Here is an 18,914-nt window from a genome sequence, read left to right as displayed (position 1 = left end):
TACACAGATTTTTTATTTTATTATTTGATATAGTGTATTCCTTATTTTAAATTATTCGAAAAATTATTTGGTTAACTATCTTTTGGGCTACCCTCTTTTTGGTATATGAGTCGTAAATTACGTTTAGAGCAGCAACTTTTGCATATACAGTATTTTTTATCACTAATTCTGTAACAGAAACTTGTTAGTCTTTACAATGGTTAACTGAGTTTTGGGCCATCCTGTATGTTTAACAAAATAAAAAAAAAACTTGGTTTAACAGTTAGTGTGTTTCTATACCCCAAGTATATTAAAGTTTAATATATAAATCAGATTTTTAAGAAAATGTGAGAGTTAGTTTATAGAGAAGGGCCTGAGGCCTCAGAGATTCCCCGAAATTTAGTGTTTTATATAAACTACATGCTACGAAAACAATGTAAATTTAATATTTCTTTTACTAAACAATGAAAAATCCACTTTTTGTTTTGCTGTATTAACTTTTTATTTATATATTTTATGGCTTTCGGGAAGGAGTAGAGCCTCACATTTGTGAGATTTCTCTCAAAACCCCCAGATTTAGTGTCGTCATTTGTTCGCGTCTGAAATTTCAATAAAATCGAGTTGTGGCGCTAAAACGAAATACCTCAAACAGTAAGAATTATACGTAATAGTAAGATCTGGACACGAGTTCGAATCGGGGGGGATTGAAAATCACGTGCTTTGACGATAACAATGTGATTTAAAATTCAAAATTCGCAGACATTGAAAAATTCTTTGTTTAGGTTAATGTTTATAAGGAAGATCGCTTTACGAGAGTAGCACTATTTACGAGGGTGTTATATCGAGGCGTTATATAGTAATGAGGTCTGTATACAAGTCTGATTTTTGAGTTTGGAATGAACGTGACTTGATAATAAGAATGTCGGTTTTAATGAAAAATCGTTCATTTAATAGGCTAATTCACAGAGGATAATCACAATGGGAAAGGAGTAAAAGAGAGGATAATCACAATGGGAAAGGAATAAAAGAGAGTATAATCACAATGGGAAAGGAGTAAAAGAGAGGATAATCACAATGGGAAAGGAGTAAAAGAGAGGATAATCACAATGGGAAAGGAGTAAAAGAGAGGATAATCACAATGGGAAAGGAGTAAAAGAGAGGATAATCACAATGGGAAAGGAGTAAAAGAGAGTATAATCACAATGGGAAAGGAGTAAAAGAGAGGATAATCACAATGGGAAAGGAGTAAAAGAGAGGATAATCACAATGGGAAAGGAGTAAAAGAGAGGATAATCACAATGGGAAAGGAGTAAAAGAGAGGATAATCACAATGGAAGAGAGGATGAGTGATAATCACAATAGGAAAGAAGGTAAGACAGAGGATAATCATATTTTGAAAGGGGTAAGAGAAAAGATAATCATAATGAGAGAGAGGGAAATTACTAAAATGTTTTTTGGCAGTTTGTTTAAGTATTTCAAAAATACTTTATAAATGTTTATATAAAGCAAAAACTGCATTTCATAACAAGTAACTATATCACTTTATTTAAGAAAAATTCAGAAGAGAGGCGCGTGAGTAATTAAACTTTAACCTCTTTTCACTCCCCGTTTTCCTAATCCTGGATATTAAACAATCTTTAAAAAAATTCCAGCGTTATTAGCGGCTTTTAATGATGCAGAAACGACTCTATTTTTTTTTAAATTGTAAAGTTATTTTAATAAATGAGGGCATACCTTATAACTGCTTACTTGAAGTCGTAGAGAATGAAAGTGTACGTCGTAGATGTCAACGTAAGGAAAATGTTGAATTAATTTGCGAAAAAAAAATAACTAACATATAAAGTATCATATTTGCATATATATAACGCGTTACAGCAAAAAATGTAATTTTAATTTACTATTAAATCTTGGTTATGGGCAGCCCTCACTATAAAAACTACAGAAGCGGAAAAGTCTCGATTCACACTGATTTTATCAGTTTCTGAAAGAGGAAATATGGCTCTCGTGATATTTAAACAGGGGTGCTCTTCCTAACGGAAATATCTTACCCGAAATTGTTATGAAATCGAATAATGGTTGGGTAAATGCCAAAATTAGGGAACAGTGGATGCGGGAAACACTGTGTAAGCGTAAATCGACATTTTTTAAGAAGACAAAGCTAGAATAACTTCTAATCTACTATAGATGCAGGGCACATTTACAAGATGAAGTGTTTGTATAGGGCAACACAACACGTGGGCGATTTGCCAAGGGGTTGCCTCCCAGGAGGACTTTCTATGGGAGATTTGCCCCTAATTAGGTGTTACAAACGTGAATTCCATGTGAACAGCCCACGACAGTGGTCAGGTCTAGTGGGCTCACAAGATGAAGTGAAAACAAAAGTTCAGAAATATACTCAGCTGACAGTCATTACAGGAGGACCAACCAAAATACTACAACCTCTCGATAATGCAGTCAACAAATCTTACAATGGATCCGTGCGTAAGTGTTAGGACTATTGGATAAGTGAGGACATGGCGTCATTTAATCAGGAAATCATCGACGTGCATTACGCAAAGAAGTTTCTCAGCGGGTGATGAAATCCTGGAGAGAAGTATCAGAATCTGCTCTAAAACCTAGGGCTCAATGAAATTACTGACCAACAGGATAACGATTATTCTGTTAACCTGTAAATTAGCCAAATAAATTTTATGAAAACAAAAGTTCCAGTTTATGTGGAAATCTGCTGAATTTTATTACATTTTTCTTTTATTTACCAGTAATCAGGTTTTTATGTAGTAGTCAAGCATAAGTCGCACGCGATGAATTTTACGAATATTAATTACCTTGCATACGCCGCAACCTGTAGCCAAAGTTTTAGAGTATATAAATTATTCAAAACTGAAGATATGTGAATAATTAAAAAGCATATTCTGTAACTTTGGAGAGTTGAAGATTGAGAGTTGGGAAATGACACCGTCATTGTTATTTGTGGCTATTCAAAGCCCCATTTTATCTTTCCACCCTCTCCCTGAAAGATGCCCATTGCCCATTCTCTCATCCAGGATCCATTTCATCCCACTTCTAAATCCATTTTCCCCATCCAAACTCCATAAAAATATAGGAATAAAATCAATGAAAGTGGATTTTCTAACCACTTTTGAGGATCACTTTTAAAATTTTGAGGCCCTTCTGCGTTCGAGTTCATGTGAAAAGGTCCTGCTGGTCCTCTATCTGATGCTGACGATGAGAAATTAGATTGTAGCTGTCGATAAATATAAATGAAAATAAACTTCTTAGACGTGGAACTTGCATCTTACGTTATTATAATACAGTTGAATCTCCAATAAGGGCCATTTCTAAACAGCGATCTCCTCAGGAGCTTTCTTTAAACAAAAATGCATACAAAATAACCTCCAAACAACGGTCACTTTATGTGTTCCCGATAGTGGCCGTTATTCAGAGGTTTGATTTTGTATTTAATAAATATAACATTCAGTAAGGAAAATTTATTGTAGTAACTAAAGTACAAATTTAACTTACACTTTCATATTTCTTATATATATATTTTCCCCCTGTGTAGGCCTATATGTTTATAATTTATGCATAAGCCTACATTTTGATGATATTTACAAAATCTACTCTTGCTGTAAGTGAAATTTTGAAAGCTCAAATATTTTTTCACAACTAAATGAGTAGAAATGATAACAACAGAATTTCATAAGCTCAGATAATGTTGTTAAGAATGTGTGGGGAAACATAACTCATACCATTTGGTATTTGTAAAAGTATACTTGTGGTTACATACGTAACTTTGGTAACATGATTGAAATTTCAAATATTTTTCTCTGAATCCCTCCCACACGCACGTGCGTACACACTGAAAGTACTATTTGATATATATGTTACAGTCAAAACCCTTTTTTAGTTAGAACGCGTTTTAACTAGTTGAAACTAGTTTATACTGGATGTCTTTGTTAAAACCCGTTTTGTCTTCATTTTTGACTAGCAGTAAATTCTAGTTTTAACTAAACAAAACGGGTTTTAACAAAGACATCCAGTATAAACTAGTTAAAACGCATCCTAACTAAAAACTGGTTTTGACTGCAAAATATAGAGTGATTCGGGGTAAGATGGTAAACGGGGAAAGATGCCTACTTTTTGATATTTTCAAACGGTGACGTCAGATATTGTCACGTGTTTGCACGATGAATCGTTGGGCCAATATCGAGTGCGGAAAGCTGTAGTTGGCTACCGTTACCTCATTTTCTACATCCGAGAAGAATAAAAGCGAGATAAGAACGAAGTTTTTGTTGTGAAATGTTTCTAGAATCATTTTAAAACTAAAAGTTAAAATAGAATTTATTAAAAATTGCGGAATTAATGTGTGATGTAGTTAAGGTTCTAAATCCATTATGAGCTACCGCCGATCCCGATCAGACATGATAGAACACGTACAACGTAGGCATCTTACCCCGATAAATGGAAAAGATGCCACATTTTTCATGGGGTAACATGCCTATTTTTTTGTCAATTGAATTCCAATATGCCTATTTTTAATAAATTTTTGTTTTCTCGTTTTATTGCAGGATATGCATAGACATTATATAAGGACTTCTCAAAAAGGTTTTTGGACTGAAAAAAGCTTTCGGCTAGCTATAGAGCACGTTAGAACGGGTGGAAACTTAACAATACTTATACTGCGCTGTTATACTTACTACGAAGTACTTTGTACTACATATGCAATAAATTAAATTTGGTTAAGATATTCGAAAATTAATTTTATGCAATTATATTTGTTATCTTACCCTAATGGCATTTGGCATCTCACCGGATACTTAGGGTGAGATGCCTAAAATGCCAGACAGTAAAAAAGTCGTCATTGCAAACACAATATGCAATTATTTTTCATATACTCCAAAGTTTTATTTGAAAAACATGCTTAACAATATATTTTCGTTAGAGGCCTCCAAAACCCAAATTAAACGACCTTAACAAGTTACATGACCTTCCTTTATAAGCATAATGTTAGGCATCTTCCCCTGAATCACTATACATAACTTTATTTCCCCCAAACATATTTATGCAGCTAAAATTAGTTTTAACTAATGTTAAAAGTTGAAACTAGTTTCATCTAAAATCAAAACATGTACAGCAGTAAAATCAGTAAAATCAAACGGGTTTTGTCTAGTTAATTTACTGCTAAACCCGTTTTGTCAAGTTAAAACTAGAATTTACTGCTAGTCAAAAATGAATTTGAGTTAAAACTAGTTTTAACTAGACAAAACGGGTTTTAACAAAGACATCCAGTATAAACTAGTTTCAACTAGTTAAAACGCGTTCTAACTAAAAACGGGTTTTGACTGTAACATATATATTTGTGTGTGGGCGCGCACACGAACATACATAGTATATCAAATGAAACCTCGATAGAGCTCTTTTATAAATATCACTCACTGTTGATGATGGCCGACTGGATAAAACCGTTGAACGCTGGTAGTTCGTGCCTCGCCAACGGGCTGGCCATGTGGAGTCTTCCGGGTTTTCTTCACTTATGTTACACCTAAATATGGGCCAGTTTCCCATAGAAGGTCCCCTTCGACAGATCGCCCACGTGTCGCGTTTCCGTATGCAAACAAACCAATCATTTCCCAATGAATATTAGAAAATCCTTCGATATCTCTAAATTACTAAACAATTTTACATTACAAACGACATTGTCGCGTGACTTTCAAACTCTTAAACTTGAACTTATACGTAATAATGAGGTCTACGTATAACTTTTATTGTTTGAAATACTTCTGTTAAGTGCCGTACTCGATTTAGTGTCATTTTTAGAAGCAAACACGTAGAGTTTTCCGAAAATGAAGTTCCTCAATATTTTAAAATCATTTGTATATAAATGTCTGAAGTTTGTAGCTGTTCTACCCAATATAAGTATATATAAATATACTTGATAACACACTAAACCTCGCTTTTAGGACTTAATTTGCTTTCAGAAAACCACCACGAAGGTAACACGTCATAAGGCAAACTTTTAACGTTCGGTGTCATAAAGCGAGATTGCAACCCTAGAAATAAAGTTATAGCCCTATAATGAAACTTTATATCATATTTTTCGCGCAAAAAATAAAATTCTCGAGGTCCCACCGACTAAACCTGTTGACATTAATTATCCTTAGACGTGTTCAATAACCCTAGTTTAACGTCATTACGTTTTCTGCCTACACGAAAATACCATTGAGATGATCAAATCATAGGAAATACTATTACGTCATAATGGTTTCTTTTATCGTGTGTAATCATTTCCCGAAGATAATTAATACAATTACAAAATAAGGTAATATTATATAGTGCATTACACCTGCGTGTTTTCTTGGAATAAAACGCTTTAAAACGCAAACAATTCATATGCTAAAACTAAAACGTAAATTAGAAATCAGAAACAAAATGAATTACAAAGCTGTTTCAGTATGATTTAATTTAACGATTTGTTTCATAATTAATACAGTAAAATAAATTACAGAAAGAATGTAATATGAAAAATTATAACGAATTTAATTAAATCGAGAAAATAGGTTTAAATATTACAGCTTAAAATTTTAATATTAAATATATTTTATATTTATACGGAATATATTTTAATATTAATTACTTTTTTTTATTTATATTTTTTCTGATATATTTATACTGTATTTATTAATAATAATAATTATCAAATTAATTATTAAATTTCATTAATGTTTTCATTTAATTATTATAATTATGATTATTATTTTTTAATTAAAATAATCCAGATTTACTACAAAACACGATTTAATTTATTAAAAAAAAATTTAAGTAATTTAATAAATTATAAACTTTATAATTATAATTATTAATTTTTAAATATTTTAATATGTTTTTAAGTGTTATTTTTGTAATTTAATTTGTAACTTTATAAATTAAGCAATTGTGTTCATTATATTATTGCTCAATAATGAGGAAGTTTTATATTTTATTAATATTGAAAAACCTAAATTTTATATTTTTAAAGATTAATTTTAAGAAAAAGTCTATTAAAATAAAATAAAATTGCAATTTTTGCATTCTGGACACGAAAACAATACATTTTCCAGCTGAAAACACAGGTTAAAATGTCGAGTAGCGCTAGAGAAGGGTGGCCAAAAGTGGTTTAAGATATTTTCATTAAAGAAAACAGAAGAAAGCATTAAAAATAAAAATGGGTTAATGAACAAAGTCCATCTCGATGGCAAATGTGATACTTATTTTTTCCAACCCACAAAGCCCTTAAGGTTCCATCTCGATTGCATCATGTCTTATGGACATGCTTTCGTTTCAAGGTAACTTGCACCTGTATTCGGGTCAAGTACGGTTATATTTTGGACAACAAATGGGTCGAAATGTTTCTCTCTCCCCTCTCTTAATCCCATTGTTACCAAAAAAACATTGCACAATCGAAAAAATACTAGAATTTCCATCCGGGCGAAGATATTTACACAGAATTATTGGTGTCCACTCTTCCACGTGTAATTTAGTCGCTACGACGCGAAAAACTGGGTTACCCCCGACCTAATCTGGGTCAATAGTGTGTTTGATGACCTTTTCTTTTGCTTGAAATGATCGGTATATTTACAGTACCCGCGTAAGGGGGATTACTTGTCAAGTAACTTCACTTTCACCGTCAAGGTCGAATTCGTAATAATCTGGGTCGTAATCAACATTTTGAACTCTGACCCCGGACATGTCTCGCGGCCTGATTTTCGACAAAGGGTGAAGGCCAATTCGGATTTTCTGATCGTTTAGGGGCGGTACTTGTTTTGGTTCGATTGAACGCGCACACTCTGGGGAGGAAGGATTTTGTTTCAAAAACAAGATGGCGATTCTGAGAACTCGTAAAATAAATGATATAAAAGATTGGAGATGAGTTCATTTAAAAAGAAATTAAAGCATCTTAAATATAGTAATTGACTTTTTTTCTGTGTCTGAATGTCTGACTGTTTGTTGGCTAAATATTATCTTCGAGCCTTGGCTTGGCATTTTGAAAAATATTTTGTAGAATTTTGTTCATGTTTTTTATATTTAATTTTGTTTTTCTATCGTTATAAGTTTATACTTAAATATGTTTAATATAGTTTTGTTTTTTTTTACATGCAAAGTATAAGTTGATCTTTTACTGTAATATGGCAAAATAGTTTATGTGAATTGATGTAAATCTATGAATTTTGATGGAATTTAAGTAATATATTTATGTTACGTCGATAGGCACGTGAAATTCTGTTTTAACTATTATAAAATAACACTGCGTCATCTAAATGAAAGTCATATTTCAGTGGCGCGTTATAGACTCATGGGGAGGAGTTCCAGGAAAATTTGAATTAGGGGCCCCATGTACAGTGTTGACTTGATACATTTTTCGGAGAATTTTGAGGGGTATCCTCGTTTGTTTTTTAACGCGACCTCTGCGCTGTGCTAGTGCACCCTGCACCTGCACCACACCGGCAATCTAAAGTTTTCAGTTATGGCCCAAATTTAAATTCCGATATTATTAGTACGGTAATGAGTTCATAAAAGATTGGTTTGAGATTCCTGTTGGTGGGGACTTCGGGCAATTGCCCTTTTTGCCTATAGGATAAAGCGTCGCTGCCATATTGATAAAGTATCAGACTGTCGCCTAGGGATTCGGCTCAACAGTGGGTGAGTGGTTGACACACACCACTGGTCGTGGGTTCGAGTCGACCAGTGGGCTGGCAGAGTGGAGATTACCGGGATTTTTTTTTACGTTTCTAACACTTAAACAGGGACCATTTTCCTCATAGAAGTCCTCGCTTGTGGCACTCTCTTTGCCAGACTGCCCATGTGTTACATTGCTTTATTCCATCAATTCAGTTCTGGAGATGGGAGTTCGAATTCGATTCAGTTATTGATAATGCGAGGGAGGCAATACTCCCGCTCTTTGCAACGTTGGTTGCCCACCACTGGCCAGGTTATCAGTCCAGTGGCTCGTTATCCTATGGGCAAAAAGGCACTCGCCGGGTGCTCCCTTCTGGTGGGGTCCCGAATCTTTTGCAAGAAAATCTTTTCCTCAAAAAGTTCCCATAAAGAAAAATGTATGAAGTCAACACTGTACTGTACATGGGATCCCCTAATTCAAATTTGCTTGGGACCCATGAAGCTGTAACAGGCCGTTCTAACGGAAGAAATTATGACCCTAATGTGCTGGTACTTCGCATTAACAAATAAAAAATATCAAGTAAATTAATTATGATGTTGTTTATAAAATAATTATCCTTAATTTCACATTATAAAACTCCAACACAAGATATTGATTTTATAATTATTTTAATTGTAATTTTTTATTTCAAAAATTCGGATCTTTTCATATTCGTGAAATATATTTTATAAACCTATTAAATATATTTGATATAGATTTTATTAATAATTTGTTTAATATATTAAATTTTGTAGAATGTAAAATTTAAGTATATTACTTAAAGTAAATGATTAATAGTTTTATAAACATCTTAACTGAAATTTTACAATGGAAAGACTTAGATTTAGTTTGAACACTTAAGTTTTTCAAGCTAAGTAATGAAAGTGCTGGCTAGTTGAAGAAAACTAATGAATAATATAATTATTCATTAGTTTCACCAGTAATTCAAGAATAATAATTACAAGTAGTTTCAGTACTTAGTTACAACTTTTAATACTTTCACTAATTATTAGTAAAAACCAAGTATTGAAATATGTAACTAAGTTACTGAAACTACTAGGCTATTCCTATTTGTAAATATTGAATCTAAGTAACGAAACTAAGTTATTTGATTTTTAATTCTTAATTTTCTAACAAAATTAAGTCCTTGACAACATTTTAAAATAAATAAATATATGAATAAATTTAAATTCTAAAGGAAATTCAATAAATATAATATTTTAAAGAATTTCCTTCATAAAATTAAATTTAAACAATGTAAAATGCGTTTTTAAAACTAAACATTAGTTTTATTTCATTTTATATTTGATATTTTTAGAGTAATTTGTAAACAAAAAGTTCATTGTATGCATTCAGATAAGTAAAATATTATTAAAAATGAGGTAACCTTCGAGAACCACAAAAAAATAAAATAAATAAATTTAAAAAATATTCTTAAAAATGATTATAAAATTATTCTAGGAATATATTTTGATATTTGTTTACTTTCCTTAAAGATTTATAAATAATTGTTTAAAATAAATCTTGTATTCTTTACTGTACAGAAGGCTACTCTAGGCTATTTAACACAGTACAGAAGACCACTGTAGGCTACTTCACAGTTCAGAAGGCTACTGTAAGTTATTAAACACTACTATTGCAAGCTATTTACTACTTTACAGAGGATATTGTAGGCTATTTATTGCTGTACAGAGGGCTATTGCAGGCTATTTAAACAATATGCAGAAAGATTTTTATGCACCGAATTACTTTAAAATTTGACGAAAAAAATGGTTCTTCCTCTCACCCGTTTCTTATTCTAGAATCATAAACAACATAACAATTATTGTTCAGATCACATACTTAGTCAAGGACGAGAGGTCATGGACAGTAAAATGCTATATAATGGGAAATTACAAGCAAAGAACACGAAACGATGCTCATTTAAATTCATCACTCGAGTTTGATTTTGAAATAAATGCGTGTTTTTCTTCATATAGTTCCATTTTTGTCTACTGAAATGAAACGTTTTTGTATTTATTTTCGTTTAAATAAATATATTAAAAAAATAGTAAATAATTTTAATAATTTAAGTAATAAGCTTCTTGAGAACTTTTAAATAAGTAACTGTTTTATCATGCTCTTTGGTTTATTTATTAAAAATAGATTATAAATTTTAACGAGAACAAACATTCAGACGGACTAAAAAAGCAAATATTCAAATTTCTAGACTAGTTTATTTTAATTTTTGAGAAATTTTATCAGACAGACACGTGGGCATCGAATATAAATGCAATAATAATAAATACGTTAGATTTGTTTTCATGTCGTATGTCGACTTGTCTGTCTGCTGGATTTTCTGAAAATTAGACTGAATAAAATGAATATTCTTTAGTTTAATTTTTATGAAATTCAGCAGACAGACAATAGACACACAAATGAATATAAAAGATATATACAGATATATAAATGGGTAAATATAATACAAATCAAAACATCAGTCTGAAAAAAAAAAAAAAAAAAAAATGAATATTCAGTTGTGTGTCTGTCTGTCTCCGAAAAATATTCGAATTAACATTTATAGATATATTTGTCCATTTATCTGTGTGCTTTTGTATTTCATTTTATACGTCCGTTTGTCTGTGTTCAGTTTTTCACTCTATTTACTTGTCAGTTCTCAACATTTATCCTTAAGATGATATGGTGATGATTTCCATCCATTATCGTCGATCTCAATTAGTCTGGTTTGGTGTTTTCAAATTATTTTGAGGCTTGATTGATAGATTATCGACTAAATAAATATAACGTTTTAATTTCAGCTGTTGTAAACAGACAAACAGACAGACAGCAATAAACAAATATGTGTACTGTACTTATAAAGTCTTCGATAAATAAATCTATCAAAAAATTTAAGTTAATGATGTGAATTACTTGATCAAAGCACTGATAAAAACTTATATAACTGATTGACTGTTTTGTACAGACTTCATTTAAGGCTATAAAATAAAATACAATAAAATCAGGCTAAAGCAGACTGATTCATTGTCTTCATACAAAACTAAACTTTACTACCATAAATTATTGTCTTGATACAAGCACTAAACTTTACTAACATGCCTTAGTTACACACATTAAATTTCTGTAGCCTGATTTATTTATACCTTGGATATACATATGAAATTTCACTAGCCTTATTTATTACCTTGAATACACATGCTAAATTCTGGCAGCTTGAATGACTGTCTTGATAAAAAGGTTAAATTTCAGAAGCTTAATTCATTGTCTCAATACAAACATTATACTTGACTATCATGATTCATTGCCTTACTTACAAACACTAAATTTCAGTAGCCTGATTTATTACCTTGGATGTACGCGTAAATTTCAGTAGCCTGATTTATTACCTTGGATGTACGCGTAAATTTCAGTAGTCTGATTCTTTATCTCGATAACAAATGCTAGACTAAGTCTTGGTAGTCTTATTTAAGTATAAACCAGACAAAAATACAACAGAAAACTTAATATTTATCGATACAGCAGTGTTTATTTCTTTTTTTTCTGTTACTGATAACGCATAATAGTTAACCTAGATTTATTTATATTCGCATAAGTTGCGAGGCAATTTCAAAACAGATTTATTATTATTATTTGTTATTAAACTGACCAATTGAGATCACTTTATTTGACCTTAATAACTTTCCCGTTTTTTTTTTTTATTTTTATTAATACAAAATATTGTAATTCTCCTAATCTTGATATAAGACTTAGCCTTAAGTAATTTACTTTCGTTGGCATTTATTATTAAATTTTACCTTTGAAATAATTAATATACAAGCTTAAACATTATTAAAATTAAGAGATTTTATTATACAATTTCTTATTGTTTTTTAATCGAATTTTATTTACAAAATGTCTTATCATTTTTTTTTTTGTTTATTTACCATATATTCAAATTACTCTCATTAATTTTTGAATTTATAAATAATTTTTTTTTAAATTTACTTTCAATTTTTAAATGAAAGAATTTAATTTTGATTGAATTGGAAAGATGTTCCAGAGAAAGTAGGTTTCCCATTGTGTCTGCAAGATGTAGCCTTGACACGGTGATTAATGCTCTGTTTTAAGTGATATCGGCCAAGAATAAAGTTTAAAATCATATTGTTGAAATAAAAAAGACGATTTGCATATTATTAAATATCTTATTTCCAAAATAAATAAATAAAAATTGTGTGTATATGAAGCAACCGCGTAAAACTGCAGCCGTGCGCAACACGAAATTGACTTTAAATACAGTGGAACCTGTTTAAAACGGAAACCGAGTAAAAAGAAAATCTGCCTAAACATCCAAACCGTTAAAAAAAAAAAAAAAGAATCGTCCAAATTGGAAATCGAGTAAAACGGAAACCTCCCGAACCGGAAAAAAACATGCAATTCCGGGTTACACAGGTTTTAGTATACTTTCAAATTGTATTTTTATACTAGCGAAAGGTTATTTTAACGTTGTTTTCGAGTTTTTGATGTCTAAATATACTACGGCTCCGACAGAGACGCGTCGGAAGGATCATTAGTTAGGGGTCCAGACACAGGAGGACCACAAAACTTACTCCTTTATATGAAAACACGGTTTTAAAATAAAGTATCTATTTCTTATTTATTTTATTGATTTCATTTTTTTCATTTCTATACTTTTATGCCTTTCGGATGGGCGAGGCCCATATTTATCAATGGGACCTATTCTCAAATCCTGTATAGAACTCGTGGATGGATTTACACGTAAATTACGGACCTCGTAATAGAAGCTGCGAGGGTACAAATTAGGGCCTCGCGCTTTTATGTTTATTATTGAATGCAGGGGTTGGCCCCTTATACATTATATCTAAGTCTAAGATCTGCCCCTGGAACTATTGATTACATAAAATAAGGAAAGATATGAATTAAGGAAAACTGATTTTAAATCAGATTCATAAATTAATTCAGCAGATTTTCCTGATTTTTGTTTCTAAAGAAAAAAAAAATACAAGTTTTTCCTTAAATTTCATAAGAAATTCCTTTAATTTCCAAGAGTTTTCAACCGAAATTTTTAGAAAAGAATTTAATTCGAATAAAATTTTTAAAATAGTTTTATAAAATCTTTATGCAACTTTTTATGATTTTTATGCAGCTTTATTTGATTTTTATACAAATTTTATACGGTTTTATATGATTTTTATGTCATTTTTATGCAGTTTTATATAATGTTTATGCCGTTTTATATGATTTTTATACGGTTTAATTTAATTTCGATATAGTTTTATGGTTTTATACAGACTTTATACAGAAAAAAAAATGTGAATAAAAGAATCTTTCATACGATTTTCATATATAAACATACAGGATAAAATTGTTTATTGTAATTACACAGTTTTGCATAATTTCTATACGATTTTACACAGGAAAAATAAATAAATAAATATAATTTTTCTCGATAAAACTTTCCACTCAATCGATTAACCTTACAACCTTTAATTAAAACTGAAACCAGGAGCAAACTACGCATAAACGAATACTGTTTGTCGGTCGACGAAACCCCCGAAACGACTTGTAACAAAGGGAAAAGACAATAGAAATTCGGGCCTTTATGTAATTCTTCCATTGTTAGCGATCGTAAAAGTAGCGCTAGGTGGCGAACGTGTTTAGAGATTGGTCATTACACAAGGCCGTCCTCTATCAGGCAGTCATAGTGGAATGGAACCGGTGTTAAGTTTGAGTTACTCCTATACTTCCTCCAATTACGTGACGAATTGGAAGGGTGAGAATGTAATTGGACGTCTCCCATCCGTCCAACGTAATAAAAGTCAGACTATATTTGGTAGGCTGTTGTTTTCTAACCATTACACGCAAGACATGATGTCGAATAAGTCACCTAACCACGTAACTGCTCCCATAACTGACTTGAGAATGGCACAGGCAGCCGCTAATTGTGACATGCCACCACCAAAATCTTTGCTTATGTATCTAGTCAGGTAATATTGTCTTTTCTTGTTTTGTTTTATATTACTACGTTAAGTTGTTTTTTTTTTTTTATTTAATTTTCTGGCATACTTGACACGTTTCGAAACTCTCCCCTTTGCCTATTTTTGGATCGGGTCCTGGGATGCTGCCAAATAAATCCAGTTGTTTATCGCATAGTTTAGTAAACACGAGTTAATTTTGGTTTCGGTTCGGAGCCAGATTTGCGTACAGGCCTCGTATTTTTCTTATGTTTGAAAGGAAAAACCATTTAGGGCCTCGTTAAGCGTGAATCTCGCCTTTTAATTTCGATTACTGTAGAAGAAAATTGACAAGTATCAAGACATATTGAACGAAGGTCGATAAAATCAAGAATTTTTCTTCGTTTTAACAACCTTTAAACCTGTTATTTCATTCGAATTTCTCATTATTTATACGGAATTAAATTAAATTTATTAGAAACTAAATAAAATTTTTAAAATTAAGCTAGCTTAAGTGCCTATAATTTAAATAAATTCGAGTGTTTTATATCAAACAGTTTCCTTATAAGGTTATTAATTAATTATAGAGACTTATAATAAGTAAATAAAAAAGGAATTTTTGAAGAATTCTACAAGTACATGAATGACGAGTTTTAGTGATAAAATCATCATTCTTACTACCCTAGTAGCAAGTAGCCAATTAACCATTCACACTAAAATGACGTCAAACACTACGTAAGCTTCCCATTCATCTAAGGAAACCCTCCATAAGTAAAAAAGGTTGCTTGATAACTGAGCTCACAATAAATTAATTTTTCTCGAGAAGTGTGTAATTAATTCTCTAAATTCTTTCCTTTTTTAAAAATAATCGAATTCTTTGTGTTTTTTTTCTGTAATGATGGGTGGGATATTGAATATATATAGGCCTATACAAAGTAGGTCGTCGAAGAAATGGCCCATTTTGATCGGGTGAACGATTTCTTTATTCATAATTATTATTTCCTGATTGATAATTTAACACTTCGGAAGTAAAACCGTATCGGACTTTAGGACTTTGGATAAAGAATAATTCGTCCTTGATCCGTTTTTTAAAGTGGAAAAATGGCAAATTTAATAAGAAATTAGATACGATGCCCTATTTTAGTCAACATTTCCTCCCCCTCCACCCTCTTCTATCTTTCTTGCTTTCATACCAGATTTAAATGGCTTTATCGACAGAATTATGCGACTTTTAACGAAGTAAATTTGCTATTTATGCACCAGTTTTAACATGAAATTGGTGTTTTATCCTATTTTAATAATCAGCATTTGACTCTTCCTCTTCTCCTCACTTTTTCTGTTTCTTTTCTCTTGTTTTAATTCGTGTTTAAATTACTCCAGCGACGAAAAATATGTAACTTTCAGTGAATTAAAATCATTATTTGATAGTGAGTTTAATATGAAATTAGACCCAACGCCCTATTTTAGTCAAAATAGTCTTTCCCTCTTCTCTTCATCTCACTCCTCTTATTTTAATTTAAGAAAATAATATTTAAAGGATTCTATTGACAAAAACATATGATTATTAAAGAAGAACGATCTTTTTTTAATGTAAAATATTTATTTTTAGCTCCGTATTATCCTCTTATAAACTTTAAACTAAGAACCTACATCTCTTTCCGTGATGTTATCATTTTTGTACGTGGCCCTACAGCATTAGTCGCTTCGAGAATGGATTCATTGTTGGGCATTCAACTCAGATTTTATTTTAAAAAAGTCATTAAAATTTTTTAAAAAATGTTTTAAAACGAAAAACCTTATTTAAAAGGTGTCTGATGCATATTCATACGAAGTTATCAAACTGGATTTATCTAGAAATTTATACGTTGACATTCACTATATTTGTTCGTCTGTTTGTCTATCCGTACGATTTCTAAGAAACTGAACATTAAATCCATAGAACTAGTGCTGTATTTCCATTATATCATAGTTTACTTAAAATGTTTATTTAAATTTAAAAATTATAGCTTCTAACTTTAAGTCACTCTGCAATTTAATTATTTTAACGAGGTTTTTCGCTTTGCTTATTGGGAAAATTCCTTAATTTTTCTATCAAACTTTTAGAAATGCTTCTGAAAATATTCAGCTAAAATTCAGCTGAAATATTTATTAAATTATTCAGTTTATTTTACAATAATGAAGTGAAGAATAGAGTTAATTAATTTTGTGAAATTTCTCTTTGCAGAATGGGCAGCTTCACTTCGTCTCCAAAGTACTTGAACGAGGACACTGCTGACGACGATTTAGACGATTCTTTAGATAGAGATTATTTAATCGAGAGATGTAGACAAGAACTTAAAAGATTACCAAATAAAATAATCAGACATTGGGTTGTCGTCGATGGACATCACAATGATCCTCCTCAAGACGATTTGATTCGAGTTATGCAATGGAATATGCTCTCACAAGGTAAGCCACATTTAAATTTATCATAAATGATGTTGCAAAGGCATTAAATTTTTCTTTTATAAAAAAATTTGAACTCTAAATTAGTCAATTTGGTGCTCAGGGCCGGATTTACTTATGACTAGGAAGCTTCAAGGTACGAACGCCTCGCAATTTGCAATTTATGATTGTTTAGTAGAGAGCATTGTCTCTTACATATTATAACTTAGGACTACAATAAGTTTAAGGCCCTAAGCTATAATATATGAAAGGCCCTTCTCGTTTTTATAAGGCCCTGTAGTTGACCATTCCTTCGATTCTACTAGACCATCGCACCATTTCTCTTTGCTGCAACAAACTATTTAACGTTAAGAGGCATCAATTTTAACTATTTACGTGCCAGGAAAAGTATTATTTCCTTTAATTTATTATTTAATTAATTGAAAGCGAAAGGAATGGCAAGATTGCTGACTCATTGTCATTGTGGCTATTGTGAAATGTCTTGTAACATGATCGTATCGCGTCGAAACTTAAAAATACATAATTATGTAAATTGATATTAATGGTTCTAGATTTAAATTTAGAAAATAAAATATTTTCTAAATTTAATATTAACAAATGAGATTTTTTTCTATGTATTCAGCTCTTGGAGAAAAAACCGACAATTTCGTGTCTTGCCCATTAAGTGCCTTGGATTGGAAGCTGCGGAGATGGAGGATACTAGAGGAGATTTTAACGTACCGTCCCGATATAATATGCCTGCAGGAGGTGGACCATTTTAATTTTTTGAAGAAAACACTGGGTGTTCTAGGTTATTTAGGTTTCTTCTTCCCTAAGCCCGATTCCCCTTGTTACTACATCAAAGGAAACAACGGGCCAGACGGGTGCGCGTTATTCTACAACGCCGAAAAATTCAGGCACGTAAAAACGTGTAGCCGAATTCTAGAAGTGTGGACCTGTCAATCCAATCAGGTAGCATTGCTGACGTTACTAAAAAGGAAAAAAGACGGAAGAGAAATCTGCGTGGTCACAACTCATCTGAAAGCTCGTCAAGGTACACTGCTGCCCACACTCAGAAACGAACAAGGAAAGGACCTCTTAGATTTTATACGTATGCACTTTAATAAAAGGTCGGTCGTTATATGTGGTGATTTTAATGCCGAACCGACCGAACCAGTCTATAGGACAATGTTATCATCCCAGGAAGTGAAACTAGATAGTGTCTACCGCCATTTAAGTAATCACGGTGTGGAACCACCTTACACAACGTGGAAGATTCGCGAAGAGGGTGAAGTTTGTCAGACTCTAGATTATATATTTTACACGCCACAATTACTACAGGTACATTCCGTGTTACAGTTACCAACGGGTGACGATATAGGTGTCAATAGGGTGCCATCTTTCACTTATCCTTCGGATCACTTCTCTTTAGTATGTGACGTTCGATTTCGAGAAGCCAGTTGAATAATTCTTTAAATTTTAAGCAGAAACATTTATTTTCTTAAATTCCCACCGCTTTTTTTTTATAAGAAACATTCGAGAATTTCGTGTGTACGTGGTGTCAATGTTCCTTATCTTTACTCCTGTTGTGTACACGTTGACATATTCGAATGGGATTTTTAAGTTAGTTTGTGTAATTTAAGCTTAAAACTGAAAATTTTTTGTACTAATGTTAATAAAATTCACGATAAAAAAAATGCAAAGAAAAAGTACAGCAGCAACTATAGAAAATAAGTGCCTTGACTGCATTTTACTTTTTTTAATGTTGCTTAATGTTGTTAAGTCACTCGTAGTTGCATAAATGCTTTGTATATAAAGTGTAAAAATATATATAATTATAAAAAAGTAATAAAAAATTTAAAGTAAACGTA

At 31.5% G+C, this 18,914-nt stretch overlaps 1 protein-coding gene across 2 annotated transcripts in view; it reads left to right on the top strand.

Moving 5' to 3' along the window:
- Positions 1-18,914, top strand: part of cu (curled) — a 63,208-nt gene extending 44,294 nt beyond the window's left edge. Inside the window, exons 1-3 of one of the 2 annotated variants that reach the window (XM_067278694.1) lie at positions 14,246-14,652; positions 16,844-17,067; positions 17,687-18,914. In XM_067278694.1, coding sequence (XP_067134795.1) covers positions 14,375-14,652; positions 16,844-17,067; positions 17,687-18,507 — 1,323 coding nt within the window. In that variant the 5' untranslated portion in view covers positions 14,246-14,374 and the 3' untranslated portion in view covers positions 18,508-18,914. Of the gene's footprint in view, positions 1-14,245; positions 14,653-16,843; positions 17,068-17,686 lie in introns of those variants that run through there. The other variant, XM_067278695.1, reaches the window with a different exon arrangement.

This window comes from Centruroides vittatus, unplaced genomic scaffold, assembly GCF_030686945.1.
Source record: "Centruroides vittatus isolate TY-2023 unplaced genomic scaffold, ASM3068694v2 contig_817, whole genome shotgun sequence".
In the NCBI taxonomy this organism is placed as follows: domain Eukaryota; kingdom Metazoa; phylum Arthropoda; class Arachnida; order Scorpiones; family Buthidae; genus Centruroides; species Centruroides vittatus.
This window is presented reverse-complemented; position numbering and strand designations above follow the sequence as displayed.